The sequence below is a fragment of the Bison bison genome, unplaced genomic scaffold (assembly GCF_000754665.1).
Source record: "Bison bison bison isolate TAMUID 2011002044 unplaced genomic scaffold, Bison_UMD1.0 scf7180017864180, whole genome shotgun sequence".
Classification (NCBI taxonomy): domain Eukaryota; kingdom Metazoa; phylum Chordata; class Mammalia; order Artiodactyla; family Bovidae; genus Bison; species Bison bison.
This window is the reverse complement of record NW_011494752.1, coordinates 11,087,070-11,107,264: the sequence shown is the minus strand read 5'-3', so window position 1 is coordinate 11,107,264 and position 20,195 is coordinate 11,087,070. Positions and strand designations below refer to the sequence as shown.

Genomic DNA, 20,195 nt, shown 5'->3' with positions numbered 1-20,195 from the left:
GGGGCGGAGAGAGCGGGCAGGAGCCACAGGTGCTCAGCCCCGTGGGAACCCAGGTGCCCAGGTGCCCAGCCTCCCTCCCCCGCCGTGAGGACATGGGATGCGGGAGAGGATTCAGCGCCCCAGCCCATCTCCTCCTCCATATCCATCTCGGCCTCTGAGCAGAGGACCCGGGGGAGGCTGGGAGTGTGGTGGGAGGGGGTGCAGCGCTCAGGTCGGGCTGCCGTCATCTGGGGGCGGGCGGAGGAGATGCCTGTGTAAACCTCTGACGACAGCCTGTCTTGCTTCCCCGCCTCCCCCTCCATGCAGGGGCCTGTCTTCTGGGAGGAATCCTCTACTCCTGGCAGTTCCCTCACTTCAACGCGCTGAGCTGGGGCCTCCGTGAGGACTACTCCCGGGGCGGCTACTGCATGATGTCCGTCACCCACCCGGCCCTGTGCCGGCGCGTCGCCCTGCGCCACTGCCTGGCACTGCTCGCCATGTGCGTCGCCGCACCCGCCCTGGACGTCACCACCTGGACCTTCCCGGTCATCGCCCTGCCCATCAACCTGTACATCTCCTACCTCGGCTTCCGGTTCTACCGGGACGCGGACCGGAAGAGCTCCCGGAAGCTGTTCTTCTGCAGCCTCTGGCACCTGCCTCTGCTCCTGCTGCTGATGCTTACCTGCAAGCGGCGAGCGGGGGAGGAGGGCACAGGGGCGCCGCAGAGCTGACGGCCGCCCGCTCTGGGAAAAGCAGAAGACGTCCAGGGAGACGTGCAGGGTTTTCGGGTTTGTTTTTTTTTTTTTCACTCTGCTGTTAGGCAAGAAATATTTTGGTTATTCCAAAGCACCAGGAGCAAACTCGCTACGTTTGAAACGAGGCTGTAAAATAATTTGGTGCTCAGTGACCACTGGACAACTTTTTTCATGGTGATATCCAAAATGTTCCCCAAATGAGAATCGGAGTGGCTCTGTGGATTGACACAAGGAGAGGGTGGGTTTTTTGTTTGCTTGTTTTCCTTTGAGGGTTGTTACAGAGGCCTTCCTCCGACCTCACCACTTGGTTCGTCTTCTCCCTCAGGTCGAAGTGCAGGTTCACCTTGCTTCTCGGCCCTCCCCACCTGCCGGCCAGGGAGGCCAGACAAGGTGCTCACTCGCACGCTGGCATCTGTGGTTCTGTGGCCTGTGGTCCCTCAAAGGCTGCGTCAGAGTAAATGCTGCTGCCGGCCGCAGCCCTCCTATGAATGAGCCGGGCCCAGCTCCTGCCCCATGTTCTCAGCCTCATACCCCCTCAAATGCTAATAGAACACCAAGTACTGGCTGCCGCCCACCTCAGGGAGGATTCAAACGGTTACCCTGGAATCTCAGACCGGCCCTTGTCCCCATCCTGTTAGGGAACAGCATTTCAGAAACCCCAGGGAACCGAGGGCATCTTTAAAGTCCACTGTCCCACACAGGTGGTATCAGAGCGGTTCTTTGTAGAAGGGGCACGTTAGACTTAAAGCCAGAAGCCCCTCCGGCTCTGACCCACCTCTCCCTTTTCAACCACTGCTGCAGTCCTCAGCTGGGCTCAGGGTCCAGTGAGAAGGGAAGTCAGAAGGGGCTGAGCTGGGCCAGCCAGCCCTCACAGCTCACATCCTGTTCCTTTGGTTAAAAACATTTCCACCCTGCTATCTTCAGGACTTAGAAATTAGCCTCCACACAGCCAGCGGCTTGGAGAGCCAGAAGCAAAAGCCAGACTCCTAGTGGGGATGCTTCTGGTGCCCCCCTCCAAGGGGGGGTGGTGCATGGGTCCCCACAGGCAGGGGTGGCCTCCGACACCAGCGGTTCCCCCAGCCCCCCAAGTCCGCCTCATCATCCAGTTACCGGATGTCCCATTTGCCTGAAGGCCTTGAGGTTTAACAGGATGTTTTAGTTACTCTGTCTCCGGGGCACTGCTGCCCTGGGAGGAATTTATTTGGGAGTTTCAGCCACGTTCAACATGTCCCTTCTCTGAAAATGCCCAAAGCGATTGCAGGTAGCATCTGATTTTCGACTGCACTTACTTGGCCGTGTTCAGGTCGCGCTGCGGGAACTGACAAAGTCGCGTCTGGCGGGCGGTCCCCAGCCCAAAGATCTGTAAGGCGCGTGGGTTCTCTGCTGCAATAAATCTGCACCGCGAGCCGCAGTGTGTGTGGCGTCATTCCACTCGTCTGCGGCTCCTGGCAGAACGGGTGACACTTGCCTGACTGTCACGAGCGGCCATGGGACTGGCAGGCGCTGGGGTGAAAACGAGCAGCCGGCGAGCCTGAAGGAATCCCCCCGCCCCCCACCCTCTGCTCAGTCACCCAGTCTCCCTTCCATCGCCCTGGAAGTGGGCCTGGGGGCCTCCCCACCTCCTTACCTGTTGTTCTCCTGCTCGGAATATACAGTGCCCGCTGCACGGTCTGCACAAGGAACAGCGCCCCTGCTCCTCAGCGCTCAAACCTCGCTAACCCCTCACTGCCCCGCCCTCGTCACTCTCACACCTCCCAGGGGCCACCCTCTGAGGACCACCTTCCCAAACCCTGTCCCCTGGCCCTCACGGGAATGTGGTATTCACGCTCCCAAGAGCCCAGACCGCTGCTTGCTCATCCAGGCCTCTGGACATCCTGGGGCTTCACCTGTAGAGCCGGGGGTTCTGGCCCTGACCGTTGACCGCCAGCACTTGCCAGGCGGATGAAGCCCGGGCGCCCAAGCATCTTTCCGGCAGGTCACTGGGTAAGCCTGCAGTCCATGCTGGGGTGGCACGAGCGCATACAGAGGGCCTGCTAAGACTGAAGGCTAAAGACAGGAAGGTCTGAGTTTGCTCACCCCAGCGTTTCCCTGCCTACGTCGGGAGCCCAGCCTGGGATGCCCGGTCTGGACGTGAGTGTCACTCAGCCGTGAGGCCATCAGGCCCCGGGCTGCAAGGGTAGAGGGGCCATGCAGGCAGGAGCAGGAGCCTGAGCTTCAACACAGGATTGCACTTGAACTTGGGTTATTTCATAATACAGCAAACTAATGACAAGGAAAAGGGTCGTTCCGATTCCCTATTTAGCTTTTTAAAAAACACGACTCAACACAATATTCCTTCTGACTGGGAAAATTGTACCAGCTTCCTTTTAGTAAAGACACTGCATCCATTATGGATGAAACCTAATTTCACCCAGGGTCCCTCTCCGTGGGCCCATAGTGAGGGGGACGCTGTTGCCCGGTCCCACAGTTGGTTTGTCTTCAAACAGAAAAATGGGGTACATCTTGCCCAATACAAATATCTTCACTGCACTTTAAATACGTTTTGAGTGCCCCAGGCCCTGATGCTGAAGGAGAAATACAAGGCTGTTGGAGACTGCTTTGCTCTGAGGATGTATGGAGTTGAATATCCCTCTGACAGTTTATTTTTCTGTCAATCCATCCTCATGTGCTGTTTGTTTTGCTAAGAAAGTAGCTTGGGACTCAGGGCTTCCCAGGTAGCACAGTGGTAAGAAATCTGCCTGTAATGCAGGAGACATAAGAGATACAGGTTCCATCTCTGGGTTGGGAAAATCTCCTGGAGGTAGGAAATGTCAGCCCACTCAATATTGTTGCCTGGGAAATCCCATGGACAGGGGGGCTGGCGGGCTGCAGTCCATGGGGCTGCACAGAGTCAGGCATAACTGGGCACGCACGCACGCACGCACTCCTGTACCCCATGCAGTGCCAGGACCTGAGCAGAGCTTGTTCTGCTGCTGACTCCAGTGTGATGGGAGACTCACACTTCTGAATTTAGGTAGAGCTGGAGACTCTGTCCTCTGACACCCACCCACCCCTCTGGACACACTCTAAATAGTAGGACCCTTGTAACTGACCACAGGAGGAACTCAGGGGAGAAAAGGTTTGGGGAAATGCCCACTTGACCTTTCTAACAACATGCTCAGAGCCCAAGAGAACGCACTTAAGAAGTAGGTCAGAGTGCTGCTGCCTTAGCGTTTTCCCTGCCATGATCGGCCAGCTGGCGATCCCCCCCAATGCACTTCATCTGTCTAGGGCACACTTTCTCCATCCGTCTTATAGGATCGATGGTGACAACCAACAGGCAGCTAAATACAAAGCAAGTGGAAGACAAACAGGGTCCAGCGATTGCCTTCAGCTTTGCCACGCATGCTTTAGGTCTTCTCCCATCAGCTGTCAAACATTTTAAATAAGTTTATAAACTGCCAAGAGGAAAAGTTAAGTGGGAGCAGTGTACTTTTGCTTCTTTTTTTTGGCCTCGCTCCTTGCAGGATCTTAGTTACCCAACCAGGGATCCAACGCACACCCCTTTGCAGTGGAAGTGCAGTCCTAACCATTGGACCATGAGGAAAGGCCCTACTTGCTTCTTTTTTATTGAAAACCCACGCATAATTGACCTCATGCTGGAGAGATTACAATTTCCAAGCAAATGTGAGAGGTAAAGAGGTGTTCTGGATCAAAGAACCTCCGACACTCACCTCCTAATTCAGGTTCTGTCACTCTGTTGCTGGTCCCCCCTGTGCACGTCACAGGACGTCTAGGAGGCCAGCGTCTGGCCACAGGTTGAGCCCCCTGTAAACATTCTTCGTGTCTGACCTCCCCTCACTTCCTCCACTGCCACCCTCATGGCTCGTAATTTCTCTCTCCCTTGTCCCCACCACTGAGTTGTCCGTGTAGCAGCCACTGTTACCCTGCCAAGGTTCCAGGCTGATCACAACACGCCCCTGTTCTCCATCCCCTGAGGGCTTCTCTTCACTCCATGAATAAAATGCAGAATCTCTACAAGACCTGTGAGGCCCTCCATGATCTAGCTCTGCTCCCCGCTCTGATCTTAGAACCACCTCCCCTCTGCCAATCCCCCCCACCCCCACACCATCCTGCCCATTGCGCCACAATTCTCAACTGCCGGAAGCCTCTCATTCCCTCTTCCTGGGCTCCTCTACCACCCCTCACCCTGGATCACCCCCTGGCCTCACTGAAATGGCTGTAAGACACTCTGTGTCCATCTCTGTATTTATCTCCTGACTAATTCATTATCTGTCTCTGTAGAGCATAAGCCCTGTGGAGGCAGGGCCGTCATCTCCTCAGCACCTTCTCCAGTATCTCAAGTGATTCTCGGCCCAGACTACGTGCTCAGGAAGTACTTTTTTTTTTCCCGTTGTTATAAGCACATTGTTTTCTCTTAAATGTTTTATTTTGTATTGGGGTATAGCTAATTAACAATGTTGTGATAGTTTCAGGTGGATATCAAAAGGACTCAGGCATACACATACATGTATCCATTCTCCCCCAAACTCCCTTCCCATCCAGGCTGCCACATTAAGCAGAGTTCCCTGTGCTATATAGTAGGTCCCTGTTGGTTCTTTATTTTAAATACAGCAGAGTGCACATGTCCATCCCAAACCCCCTAACTATCCTTTCCCCCCATCCTTCCCCCCACTGGCAACCATAAGCTCATTCTCTAAGTCTGTGAGTCTCTTTCTGTTTTGTAAGTTCATTTGTATAATTTCTTTTTCGATTCCACATATAAAGGATGTCATAATGATATTTCTCCTTCTCTGTCCAATTTATTTCCCTCAGTATGATAATCTCTAGGTTCATCCATGTTGCTGCAAATGGCATTATTTCATTCTCTTTAATGGCTGAGTAATATTCCATTATGTCTATGAACACATCTTCTTTATTCAAGGAAGTGCTTTTTGAGTTAATAACCCCTTCTTGGCTACAAGAGGCCCCTGTAGTCAGTCTGTTAGCCCAGGATCAAGACAGAACCGACTTGGAAAGCCGTTTGTAACAGGTAACAGCAGATAGCTTGTAAACTGCCCTCACCCCACTGCTGGGGCAGTCCCTGTTCCCACCCCCACCCTGCACGGGACAGTCTGGGACTGCACTAACCAGAGGCCCTCCCCCCGCTTCCAGGCCACCACCCACAGCTTCTCTCGTTTCTGGGGTCTGCCTTCTCTAACTGCAGACCACCCCCCACCCACCGCCATTCCTGCGGCGTCTCCTGGAGCACCTGTCGGTGTGCAGCCGGCCCGTGTCACTCACCCCTCCGTTCACAGTCCCCCCGCCTCCCCTCCCCACGACCATCAGATCCCAAGCTCAGTGAGGAAAACACGCCAGCTTCTCATTGCTGGGTCCACCAGCACCTGGAATGGAAGGGACTCAGTAGTGACCGCATGGTGGCGCCTCTTCGGTGAGCAAAGGAGCCAATGGGTGGCTTTAGGGAAGGGGCCGGAGCTGGAGGAATACTTGTCTCTGCTCCACTGGGACCAACACGAGGTGGGGGCGTGGGGTACAGGCCCTGTGGGACTAAGTCCAGGGCAGATACAGCTCTCACTGTTTCGGGAAGAAAATGGCCAGAGTCCAGCCAAGATGAGTTACTATCATTCCTTCCTTAAGTTACTCAGCCTTTGTTTTCCAAAGTGCAGTATATGCTCACTCTTTCCTATATCTTCAGGGCTGTCTTGGCCCAACGCCCAACAACTTAGCAGCAAGGTGTTCTTAGTCAAGTTGGCTTCTTGGCCACAATTTCTCTCTCTCGTTCTCTCTCGCTTTGCTTTTCCCAAACACATTCACAGAGAATCTAGTGTCTGGTTCCATCTTCTCCCTTAAGCATCACCCACTTCCGGCAGGTGAGAGCCAACATGTGCATCCAGGTCAGCTTAGAGAAATGGGACCCCCAACCCGGCTCGTGAGTTGGAGGTGCTGCCTGGGAAGTGGAAGCCAAAAGAAGGAGGACCCCAAGTGCAAGACAGCAGGTCAGCCAGACTGGGGAGTGAAGATGGTGCTTCCGGGTCTCGGTAGAAGCCTGTCCTCAGCAGATGGCCGGCTCTACCCACAGCTCCTCTCTCTAAAGTGAAGTCCAGAACAGAGCCGCCGAGGCTGTTCAGGGTGGGGGTGGGGAAAGCAGGGGTTGAGACAGGAAACTCTGAAAGTGGCAGAGAGGAGTGCCTGGCAGAGTAACTCCATCCCAAACATCTAAAGAGGGGCCAAGTGACAAGATAAACAATCCCCAGAGCATTAGCCAGGCGAACACAAACAAGCCCCCCACCCCAGCTTCAACAAACAGACAAACACAAATCAAACAAGGCATCCTCGAGGGAAGAAGCCTGCCCCTCTCGTCCACTGAGCAAGTGACCATCCAGGTGCCATGAGCTGGGCCTGGTGTGGGATGAAGGGGCAAACCCAGACTCAGCCCCAACCCCAGGAGCTTACCTTCTGGAGAGTTCTGGGGCAAGGGGGGTTGGGGATTGCAGCAGAAGCGGGAAGTAGACAAACAGGCCATTCCTGCTTCTGCCCCGGAGTCCTCAGGTTCTAGGTTCTTTGGCCAAATAATTAATTGGCCATAAGGAAACTCTGCTAGAAAAATAAAAGAGGGACTTTGAAAAGGACACAATGAGATGAGTAACAAAATTAGACTATTGCAAAATCAAAATACCTGAATACATTTAAAAAATATATAGGGAATTCCCTGACAGCCTAGTGGTTAGTTCTCAGTATTTTCACAGCCCAGGGGCCTGGGTTCAATCCCTGGTTGGGGAACTAAGATCCCAAAATCTGTGTGGCATGGCTAAAATTTTTAAAAATAAATAAAAATTTTAAAATTAAAAAAAGTAAAAGATATATAGATTCATGGCAATACTGTGCAAATAACTTAATGTCCTTTGTGGACTGGACCTCAGTGCTGATCTTCCAAGTCTTTCATTCATAGTCTTAGCCTTTTTTTTTTTTTTTTTCTTATATTGTTTGTGGATTCACCTCTTCATTTGGCATCATGCTGCTTATTTTTCCCTAAAATTTCTCCTTGCAGTAAGAGACATGTCAGTTTCCAGACCTGAGTTTGCACCAAGCTCCATCTCATGCTGTGAGCCCCTCTCCTGCTCGGTGCCCTGGACACGGGGTCAGGTGGCCTCTGTACAGACGTTCCAAGTCCCACAGGAAACCAGGGTCCGGCTCCGCACCTTCAAGACCCTTGGCCTCTCTCCCCTTCAGTGCAGCGAGTTTCAAGATAAGAAGCCAACTCGGGACAAAGCACTGTGATGCTTTGTGCTTTAGAAAAAAGACTCAGGCCTTGGAGTGACAGCTAGTTGGGAGGATGGAGGAGGGGAGAGACCCCAAGGGGGTCTGGGCGGAAGAGTGCAGGGCACAGAAAGAGGTCCACACCTTGATGGGGGGAGAGGTGACTGCAGAGGGAAGATCCCCGGCTGTTCCCAGGCCAGGGAGGCAGGGTGGCGCCACTCCCCAAGAGGGGGCCCCCTTCCCCAGCTCATGTCCTCTTCCTGTCTGTAGTCACTGTTGACTCAGACTGCTGGGCCTACTTTCTGTGGGAAACACCCCCCCACCTCACCCTGTCATCCAGCCCCCGTCCACACCTAGTCCAGCCTCCCTGAAACAGTCCTTCCCTGGTGGCTCAGATGGAAAAGAACCTGCCTGCAATGCAGGAGACCTTAGTTTGACCCCTGGATCAGGAAGACACCCTGGAGGAGGGCACAGCAACCCACTCCAGTATTCTTGCCTGGAGAATTCCATGGACAGAGGGGCCTGGTGGGCTATAGTCAATGGAGTTGCAAAGAGTTGGACACGACTTAGCAACGAACACACTTTTCACTGATCCCCCAAGCGTGATAGGATGGCCTAGGGTCCTAAGCCTCTGCCCAAAAGTTTCCAGAGCAGGAACTACTTCCCCACACTCCTCGCTTCCCTCCCTCTCCCCACCTGCTGAGTCCCTCCAATCTGAATGATCCAGTGACCCATCCATCCAGAGGACCTGAGCTCACTTTGCAAATAAGGATGGAGCTGTTTGCCCTAAAACCTACCTAAATCATGGCAGAGACTCATTCAGGCCTCTCAGACAATTTGGCATTTGTTCACATCCAGATGTAGATAATCTATACAGAACTGGGAGAAGAATTTACAGCTAATGTCACAGCAGAGTGTGTGCTCATTAGTTAACCTTTAACCTACCTTCCTGTACCAATTTACATTCATAATTACCAGTGACAGGAAACTCGACTGAAACTGGCTTACAAGAAGTAATGTATTGGTTCCTGTAGTTGAAAGATCCAGAAACAGCTGACTTCAGGCACGGCTTGATCCAGGCGACAGAATGTTCTCTCTGCTTGTCGTTGGCCCCACTCATAGCAGTCTCTCTCCCCTTAAAAGCAGACACCCCCTGGACACTCATTCATTCCTTTATTCACAAATATCTGTCTACTACGTGCCTTGGGCCAGGTGCTGGGGGTGCCACGGTGAACAAAGCAAACCTCCCTGCCTTTTGCCTGCCACCCCTTGGGAAGAAACAAGAAGACCCGGTAACTGTGCTCCCCTCTGCGGTGGGCAGCTGGGTGACTAGTGACAGCTTCTTGTTCAAGACTAGAGAGAAAGGAAGTCTTGACATTGAGATGCTGGCTCCGATTAGCCTGACTTAGGGTTTGGGCTTATTCCTGATCTGATCAGCCTGGTTCACGTCCATCAGCCCATGTACAGGACACAACTGACCCTGCCCATCATGAAGTTTTGAGGAACCTGCCGAGAAGGGGCTGGGCAAAGGGGAATTGCTTTACAGTCTGGTCCTCAGAGAGGCCTTGGGGTCCCGACGGTGAGGAAATGGACCCCAGGAGAGGCCCAGCATGGGCAGTGCCCAGCGACTGCAGACCCTCAGATGCCCAGCACCAAGAGGGCAAGCCTGATCATGTACCACCTGTGGTTCCCAACTCATTGTAAGGAAAAACCTCGTCATATACAGGCATGAGTGAAGGTCCATTTATTCCAAGGCCATTAACAAGGTGAAAACCCAGGGCGTCTCACTATCTGCTCTTTACAGCAAGTCAGCCACCCCCACGGGACTTCCCAGGCCTGCACCCTCTTCAGAGATGCAGAGCTGTCCTTAAAGCTAAGTCAGTTCCCGTCAAGACTGTTTGCATCAGCACCTTTCAACTTTAGCTGCTTTCTTCTTCAAGTAAAGTGCTTCTTGGAAGACACTTCCACATTCTCAGGAAATTGTTTAGGGAACAGTTTGGATGGAAGAGTCAGGAATGAGCCAGGCGGGTCCGTCTTCCAGCCGCTCTGACCCTGAGCATATGTGAGCATCAAGTTCCCCTCTGTTCAGCTCCTGCCCCGACACTTGGAACACGAAAGCATCTGCCAAGAGCCTGGCTCCCCGACCCTGGGCTGTGGTCCCCTCCCTTGGAATTGTCCCCGCTCCCTCAGCTAGAAAGGGAAACTGGGCATTATCTGTGAGGCATTTTAATGCTAATTTATTGAGTCCAAAAAGAGGAGCCCAACAGACGTGGTCCACTGGGCGGGATGTAGTGAGTTTGTTAGGCGGTGTGAGAGGCTCCTTGGCAGGATATTAAATATTACCCTGGCTATTCACAAGCACTTCATATTTCAAGAAAGGAAGGGAGGCTAAGGCTGCATCCCATAAATCAGCCTTTCAAACAGGCAGAAAGAGGCAAACATTTGATAAATCTATGTCATCGTGCTCAGAGATCAAAGGCACTGACGTCTGCACTCGCGCACCCGGAGCTCCGGCAGCAGCTCCAACACGGAGGCTGGGCAGCTGGGGAGGGAGGGCTTAGCCGGTTCTGTTCTGTGATCAGCCGGGACTCGGGAGAGGAGGAAGGCCTCCCCCTTCAGACTCTCAGTTGGAACCATGGTCCTTCTGCTCCCTGAGCCCACTACACTGGGAGATAAATGAGACCAGGGATAGACCCTCAGCCGCCAGCATCGACAAGGCGAAAACATATTGGCTGCTGGGCACAGCAGGAGGCCAGGTGGCCAGCCCCCTCTAAGGAGGGTCCCATCTAGCCCGGGCCCCCTGGGTCTCAGGCTACACTCGCCCCAGCCTACCCCGGGCCCCCACCCGCTCCGGTTTAGCACCTCCCCCACAGCCCGGTCCCTTTTCTTACTCTTGCATCCCCTTTGCTTCCCCCAGCTTCTATTTGACATGAAGGTACTATTGCGAGCCCCACAGAATGAATGAGCTCCAGAAGCTCTGACCCTGGTGCCCATCTGGACAAAGGGACAGTAAGTACAGACGGGTGGATAACTTCCTCCAAACACTGCAGCTTAGAATTGATGGGAGATTCTGAGCCACTTCGGAGAAGGCAATGGCACCCCACTCCAGTACTCTTTTGCCTGGAAAATCCCATGGACGGAGGAGCCTGGTGGGCTTCAGTCCATGGGGTCACTAAGAGTCCAACATGACTGAGCGACTTCACTTTCAATTTTCACTTTTGTGCATTGGAGAAGGAAATGGCAACCCACTCCAGTATTCTTGCCTGGAGAATCCCAGGGACAGGGGAGCCTGGTGGGCTGCCATCTATGGGGTCACACAGAGTCGGACATGACTGAAGCGACTTAGCAGTAGCAGCAGCAGCAGCAGCAGTAGCTGAGCCACTTGGCTCACAAGTGCTTCTTTGCTTCACCAAGAAGCCACTTTGCTTCACCAAGACCCACAGGCCTGTGCCCACCGTCTGGTATATCAACTATCACCCGAGATCTAGATTTAGAAGCTGGCCACTAGGATATTCCCACCTCATTACTTGGGACCTAAAATGGTCCCTTCGATGATTATAATCCCCGATTCACAGACAAATGGGCTGGAAGCTTGGCTTCAGCTTCAGGAGAGTTTACGGAAGCAGGAGGGACCTGTGGCCTCTTGCCGGCCTTGAAGTGCCCGCAGGTGTTCCTAAGCTGCTAGATCGTGAGCAGGCTCAGCAGACGTGGACAGAAATCTTCTTCCTTTGCAGGACACAGATGACAGGTCCCATGGATGCATTCTAGTCTTAGAATGGAGCTTCTCGTCCTTAGCTCGACTGACGTGTGTGTGTGCTAAGTCACCCAGTCATGTTCCACTCTTTGCGACCCCATAGACTGTAGCCTGCCAGGCTCCTTTGTCCAAGGGATTCTCCAGGCAAGAATACTAGAGTGGGTTGCCATTTCCTTTCCTCAGAGATCTTCCAGAGCCAGGGATTGAACCCAGGTGATTTTTCTTTTCTTTTCTTTTCTTTTTTTTTTTTTTACCACCAGCACCATGTGGAAAGCCCCAAGTTTCTGGTTTCTCCACCTTTAGGCAATTCTTGAGGATGTTTAGGGCTTGAAGGGCGAGGACGAGGAAGAGGACTGGAAGGGGAATTCACTGTAGAGGAAGTGGGACCCTCTTCCTCTTGGTCTGGAGGGGGTGAACCAGTGGGTAAAGAAGCAGATGGTGTGTGAGCTTGGTGTGTGTGTGTGTGTTTAAGTGAAACACAGCTGATTTACAATGTTGTCTTAGTTTCAGGTGTACCGCAAAGTGATTCCATTATACATATGTATTCTTTTTCAGATTCTTTTCCCTTAAAGATTATACAAGATATTGCACATAGCTCCCTGTACTACAAAGAGGTGCTTGTTGTTTATCTGTGATATATGTAGTAGTGTATGTCTGTTAATCCCAAACTCCTACTTTATCCCCCCACCCCATGAGAGCCCTGCCCCGTGTGGTGGTTAATTTTATGTGTCAACTTGACTGGGCCTCAGGGGGCCAGATATCTATCTGCTTAGATGTCATTCTGGGGGTATCTGTGCAGATGTTTCTGGGTGAGATGGACATTTGGATCAGTGGACTGAGTTCCGCAGCTTACCCTCCCCAGTGCGGACGGTCCATCCCGTCCGTGGAAGACAGGAATAGAACACAGAGGTGGGGAGGGAGAGTGGCCCTCTGTGCCCTGTCCTTCACCTGGAGCATCCCCTGACTTTAGACCCTGTCGTCGGCTCTCCTGCGTTGGCCACCTCTGCAGGTCCTAGGACTTATTCTCCATAACTGTGGTAGCCAATTCCTTACCAACCAGCCAATCCATCAGTCCTGTTGGCTCTGCTCCTCCAACTTAGGCTAGTCCAGGTGGGTTTTAGCAGGACAAATGTGTAAGGAGGATATCCTTGCCTGACGCTGACTCAAGCTTCTCTCCTTCACTCAGCTGCACTTCTCTGATACAGAGGAGGCTGACAGTTTATTTTATTTTTTAAATAATATTTTTCTATTTGGTTATGCTGTGTCTTAGTTGTGGTGTGTGGAATCCAGTTTCCCGACCAGGGATCGAACCCTGGCCCACCGCACTGGGAATGCGGAGTCTCAGCCACTGGACCACGGAAGAAGTCCCCACCCTGTTTATTAACCTTTGTCCCCTCACTATGAAGGGAGCCTAGCAGTTTAGGAAGTTTCAGTGAGATGAGCAGGGCTGTAGACACAAGGCTGTAAAGAGTTTTAATAGAGTCTTTATGTAATTGTCAAGGTCTTGGCAACTTCTGGGTTTCCTCTCAGTGGGCAGCTTTTATATCTTTATATCACACCTACATGTGACCAGAACTGCCCGGACGGAGGCTGCCAAGGCTGAAAAATAAAACAAAAATATTTATATGTCAACTTTATAGACTCTTCCCAAAGCACCGTCTTTATTTGTGGGCTATGGGCAGCCATAGATTTAGGAAGACTGATGGCTACTCATAACACTTGGCACAGTGTCTTATGTCTAGAGCAGTAAGACTAATGTATTTTGAGGTTCCCATAAGAGGTAACACCATTGCCATCTAGAAAATGAACCCATGCTGCTACAATTCTGCAATTTCAGAGGGTCCATGCACCCCCCACCCCCCGGTGTCTAATACAGGGCCTGCATGCGTTTGTGCCCACTCGTGTCCAACTCTTTGCAAGCCCATGGACTGTAGCCCACCAGGCTCCTCTGCCCATGAAAGTCTCCTGACAAGAATATTGACATGGGTTGCTATTTCCTTCTCCAGGGGGTCTTCCCAACCCAGGGACGGAACCTGCATCTCTTGTGCCTCTTGCATTGGCAAGTGGATATTTTCTCACTGAACCACCTGGGAAGCCCCCTAATATGTGGAGGTGGCTCTTAAGAGATTTTCCTTCACTCTTTCTAAGTGTCTTACTTACGCTGACATGTTTCATCTCGGGCTGACTGCCTCAGAGATTTCCAGGACCATACATATCCATTCTGTCCACACACTGATGGTGAAACCACGCGATTAGGAGGCAGACAGATCTGAACGTGAATCCGGGTCTGTCTGACCCTGGACTCTGTGATGGCAGGGGTGTGTTCCCACCTCTCTGGGCTCCCATCTGTAAAGTGGGCACAATTCTTGCCATTTTAGAAGTTGCGGGAGGGGGAACCGGAGTAAAGAATTTGTATGCTTTGCTCTGTACTGGGCTGCCCCAGGGAACTGTTTGACGAATAATTTCCCTGAATTGTCCAATTTTCTGGCCTCAGGCAGACACTGCCAGCGGCTCTGAAGTAGAGTGAGATTGGAAACAGAGCCGCAAAGCCTCCCTGCAAGGGTGGGCGCGTGTGTCTGCCCTGCAGGGCGTCTACCTGAGTCTCCTCCTCGTCCCCACTGCCCGCTCCTTGCAGGCGTCTGGTCCTTTCTATTTCTGTTTTGGTGCTGAGTTCGCCTTCTCACAACAGTGCCTCCTAAAGGGGCCTCAGTCTTCCACGCACCCCCACCTCCTCCTCGAATCTCTACTGCGCGTTTAGCACTTGGTATTTCTGTTCTTGTCTTTCAAGGCTGAGCATGTGCAGTTCACAGTGTCCAGCGGCATCTGCTACAGAACATGTTTATGGGGTGGAATCCTCATCCCTCCGCCCCCCACTTCCCTTTCCTCTACACGAGCCCCCAAGTCCTCCTGCAGGAGCCATGACTTAGGGCCAAACCAGTCCTTGTGTGCTCAGTCACTTCAGTCATGCCCAACTCTTTGTGACCCTATGGCCACAGCCCACCAGGCTCTTCTGTCCATGGGATTTTCCTGGAAAGATGGACTGAGTTGCTGTGCCCTCCTTCTGGGGATCTTCCCGACCCAGGGATTGAAGCTGCATATCCTGCATTGCAGGCAGATTCTTTACCACCAGCGCCACCTGGGGAACCCCTTACCCCATGTGTGTAAGATTCCTAGGGCTACTGTAACCACTGACCACAAACGGAGGGGCTGAAAAATGACAGAAACGTGTTCTCTCGCAGTTCTGAAGGCCCAAAGTCTGAAGTCACTGAGCTGAAATACAGGTGTTGACAGGAGTAACCACCCTCCGCAGCCTCCAGGGGAGGCTCCGTCCTCGCCTCCTCCAGCCTCTACCTCTCCTTGGTTTATGGCTTATGACCATCACACTCCAGTCTCTGTCTCCTCTGACACATTGCCGTCTCCCGTGTGTGTGTGTGTGTGTGTGTGTGTGTGAATGAATCTTCCCCACCACCAACCTCTCGTATAGAAGGACATGTACATCCCAAGCCAGAACCCACCCAGACAACCCAGGTCAGCATCCCCATCTCAACACCCTTACCTTAATCACATCTTTCGCTGTCTAAGATATTAGCACAGTTTCTGGGAGTTGGGCCCTGATATCTTTGGGGCACATTTTTCAATCTCATCATCAGCACGTAAAGCTGCAGCCATTCATTCATTGGCTCAGTTCTTGCCAGATAATCCCCGTCAACAGTCCCTTCCCACCCTCCTTGGGTCATCTCAGCCCTGTATTTATGTCTCTTTTTCTCTCCCCATCCTGCCACCATCTGCATGGACAACAGCCTCCACTTTTAAAGAGCCAGTGACTCCCTTTGATCTCACAGCCCCCAGCCTCCACCCACTTTTCTTCCAACCTCACTTTCCACCTGGCGCTTGCACACAGACCTGCTCCTTCGGTGTCATGCCCACTCCATGCAGGTCTACAGGAGGAGCTGGGACACACACTTGCTTACCCGCTGTCTCCTCAGCTGCCTCTTCCTTTCCCGGTCTTTGTATGGACGGCCCCATGGGTGTATTCGTTCATATGCAGTTCTTAGAGCCGCTGTCACAAATGACCACACGGTTGGTGGCTTAAAGCAGTGAAACTTACTCGCATCCTGACACTCGTGACGTGGGTGGCCTCACTGGTTCCGGAGCCTCTGGTGGAGGATGGGTCCCTGGCTACTCTAGCTTCTGGGGGCCCCTCGGCTCCTGGCTGCAAACTCCGGGCTATGCCTCCAATGTTCATGTGGACTTTTCTCTGTCCTCCTCTTCCCTCTGAGGACACTTGTCATCAGATGTAGGGTTCACCCTGATCCAGAATGATCTCAGCTCAGGATCCTTACCTTCATGACATCCATAGAGACCCTTTATCCAAACAGAGCTGCCTTCTCAAGTTGTGGGTGGGCATTCCTTCTGGGAGACTGCCATGCAGACCTCTGCGCCTGTCCAACTTCAAATCTGAAAAACACAGCACACAGCAGTGCTGCAGCCAACGAAGGGCCAGGTAATGCAGACTGGAAAGCTGTGGGAGTCACTCCCAACTAATTAACCTTGACCAGTGTGGGACAAGAAAAAGAGAAACCCCCCTCCAGTGGTAGATAAACCTCCATCCCATCCCGTGAACCTCTCTCCACTCTTCTGAAGATGGCTAGTGGGAAATAAAAATAAAGAAGTCTAATAAGTCAGTCTGCCCATCTCTTTCAGCTCTCCTCTGAGTCACCCACAAAGTACTGGCTCTCCTCTCCTTGGTCTCACATCCCACATCTTATAAGTGGCCACTTATAAGAAGGACAGCTGCATTTGCTATTTGGATTCTGTACATCTTACAGATTTTTTTGGTCCCTCATTTCCTCCATTGTTACCATCTTTTATGCTTAGTTGATTTTTTTGTAGTGACACACTTCGATTTCCTTCTCACTTCCGTTTGTGTATCTTCTATAGATCTTTTCCTTTTTAAAAAAGAAAACTTTTTATTTTGTATTGGGGTATAACCTATTAACAATGCTGTTATAGTTTCAGGTGAACAGCAAAAGGACTCAGGCATACATATACATGTATCCATTCTCCCCCCAATTCCCCTCCCATCCAGGCTGCCACTAACATTGAGCAGAGTTCCATGTACCTATAGATCTTTTCTTGATGGTTACTATGACACATTTAAAGTCTTAAAGTTATAACAATCTAATTGCAATTGCTATCAACTTAACTTCAGCAGCACATTCTCTGCTCTCATACAATTCCTTATCCACCTCTTTAATGTTATATTGTTACAAAAGATTACGTCTGTACACTGTGTCCAGCATCATATGATTTGATTTTTATGTGTCTGTCTTTTAAAACATATATAAAATAAAAATTATACTGGCTTTTCTACTGGCCCATGTATTTACTTTTATCGAGAACCTTTATTTATCCAACTTTAAGTGGCTCTCCAGAATACTTTCATTTCAGCATGAGGGACTCCCTTTATCATTTCTTACCAGAGCAAGCCTGAATTCACCAAAACAAACTTTCTCTGGACTTCCCCAATGGGATCTAATTGCTTGAATCATTGCTAGGTAGTATCTGTGTTTATACTCAGGAGTCCTTGAGGCCAAAGACAGATGGAAGGTCATGAAATGCTGCTTTCAAAGGTCATTAATTTCTTCCTGGATGGAGCCAAGGGCCCACCAAAGGCTCTTCCAGATCTGTGTTCCTACAATGCCAGCTTGCAGTGCAGGAATTATTCAGCCTTCCTTGGTTCCTTTAGGGAATAACTGTTTGTCTCTGAGCCACCAGTTAGGAGGGCCAGGAAGTGGGGAGAGATTCCATGTCTATGGCTATGTGTTTCCAATGGAATTCACCCTTAGTGTCCATGTATTAAGCTAATCTGTCTTCTTCATTTGTATAATGAATGCTGCTGCTAAGTCACTACAGTCGTGTCCGACTTTGTGCGACCCTATAGATGGAAGCCCACCAGGCTCCCCCGTCCCTGGGACTCTCCAGGCAAGAACACTGGAGTGGGTTGCCATTTCCTTCTCCAATGCAATGAATAGATACCTTTATTATATCTGTATTTAAAGCTGTCAAGATGGTTCTGCAGATTGTGAGTTGTGTGAAGGCATGTACTGGATTTCTATGTATTTCTTTTTGGAAAAGATTTATTTATTTATCTTTGGAAAAGACCCTGTTTCTGGGAAAGATTGAAGGCAGGAGGAGAAGGGGACAACAGAGGATGAGATGGTTGGATGGCATCACTGATTCAATGGAGTTGAATCTGAGCAAACCCTGGGAGACAGTGGAGAGGCCAGGTGAGCCTGGTGCTGCAGTCCACGGGGTCACAAGCAGTCGGACACGACTTATCAACTAAATGACAAATTTTTATTTAAAAATTTTTGGGCCACATGATGTGGGATCTTAGTTCCTTGATCAGGGATCGAAACCATGCCCTCTGCATGGGGAGCATGGAGTCTTAACCACAGGCCAGTGAAGTCCAGTGGACTGCGTGTCTGTTGCTAACACAGGGACTAGCCAAAGAGGTAGCTCAAGAAAATACAAATACATGAATGAATAAACGAATGAATCAAGACTTGGAGCTAGTGGAAGATCCAGAATCTCACTCACTTTAAAATGCAGGCGCTCTAAAGCAGACCACAGACTGACATTAAAAAGTATTTAAGTGGGCCATTAAGTAAGTTATTACTCTCATGCAATAACCCAATGTGCTTAATTACTTTAATTACTTTGAGTAACAACAATTTGTTGGCCACTGACTGTCAGTCTAGGATGGTGCCAGGCGCCAGGGCAGGGGTGGAGGAGGGTTTTCACAAAGTGGGAGAGTTGGTCTGTGGATAATGATGAAATGTACCAACAGGAGAAAGTGAACCATCGACAATGGCCCCGGCTTCTCCCTGAGGGAGGCTGGACTGGGAGTCTCTTGCGTGGTGGAGTGGGGGCCATGGGGGATGAAGCTCAGTCTGGCCCCTTTTGCTGCAGCTTAGATGACCTTCACTTTGTTGGAAATCAGTGTTCGCTTCTGTTAACAAGAGTCAGAAGTCTTTTTGACTCAAACATTGTCATTTCTGCTTGGGCTCAGGAACTCTCTGGAAGAAACAGAGGTTTGTAAAGGCCAGAGGTTACCAGTTGGAGTTTCTCAGTCTGATCTATTTGTGTTTGGCCTAATGACCCCCAAGGCTCTTTTAAAATTTTATTTCAAATATAACTTTTTAAATCCCCTCCCATATAAAATGTAGGCAATTTCACATAAAAACCCAGTTTTGTATTTTAGCTTTGCTGGAAAAATTAGAAGATCTGGTAACACCGACCTACAAGCCCAGACTGCGTCTGCGGCTTTTCTGCCTCCTCAGACTCCCCTCCTCAGCCTTCCCCTCTTACCCGGCCAGGCATGGTCTACACCATCGACCAAGTTTCAGGACACGTATCTGAACAGGAGGCATTCAAGTGATGCTCATGGGGGAATGTCCGTGGGGGTGGAAGGCGGGAGGGTGCTCCCTAGGGGGTTGGATCAGAACATCTGAGTGTGTTTTCAGCTCCAGAGGTTCTGAAGGCACCCCCTCTCTAATTGCTCATCTGAGAATCATGGGCCATCATGAGTTACAGAACAGAGGAGGGCATTGTGGCAAGGGAGAGTGAGGTGACGGTCATTTACTTCTGATGCGGAGAGCCAGCATATTCTAGATGCCAGCATGGGGCTGGGACTGCTCTAAGCCCTGATGGCATTACCACCCACTTTACAGAAGGAAATTGAGGCAAAGAGAGATTACTAACTTTCCAAAGAGTTGTGGGAAATCAGGTGACAGAACCAGATAGTCTCGTCCAGATGAAATCGGAATTGAGAGCCACAAGTGCACACAACCAAGAACCACTCTTTGAGCAGGAAAGGGACAGGCAGAAATGAGTGATGATGAGTACAGTTAAGATGAGCACAGCAGAGCCTGTGGGCTAAACGCCCATTGAATTAATGCTAAACGCGATTTCCTCAGAGAGAATTTTTCTCCAGGACAGTGTGTTCCTTTCAACACACAAGTAACTTCCTCAGGTCACAGAATTAGGGAAACCAAGTAAGAAGCTGCTCTGGGTTTTATAAACTAAGCTGGTTCTTAAGTAGACTCATTTTTGTACTTTTGTACCTTCCGGATGGAAATGGGTTTGAAAGTCTGATGCTGGGAGTTGAAGAGGTAGGCAGACCACTATGGGGACAAAACCCACCTTTCAGGCTCAGAACTAATTGTCATGCGTGGATGATGAAGTCAGCATCACTATTTTATATTCACACTCTTACTTCACAAAAAGTACCAGGCATTCCTATTTCAAGCGGGTTTCCCAAAAGTTCAAAATTCATCAAGCGCTAATGGAAGTCAACAGGAAATCCATCTTTGTTGGTTGTACAGCCAGTTTTTTCCATAATGCACTTAGCAAAGCCAGGGAGACAGGGCGGGGCAGGGAGTGGC

General features: G+C 50.9%; 1 protein-coding gene across 1 annotated transcript in view; it reads left to right on the top strand.

Annotated features, from left to right (window-relative positions):
* Positions 1-2,145, top strand: part of LOC104990706 (protoheme IX farnesyltransferase, mitochondrial) — a 109,588-nt gene extending 107,443 nt beyond the window's left edge. Inside the window, exon 7 of the mRNA XM_010842988.1 lies at positions 307-2,145. Coding sequence (XP_010841290.1) covers positions 307-710 — 404 coding nt within the window. The 3' untranslated portion in view covers positions 711-2,145. The remainder of the gene's footprint in view (positions 1-306) is intronic.
* The last annotated feature ends 18,050 nt before the right edge of the window (positions 2,146-20,195 follow it).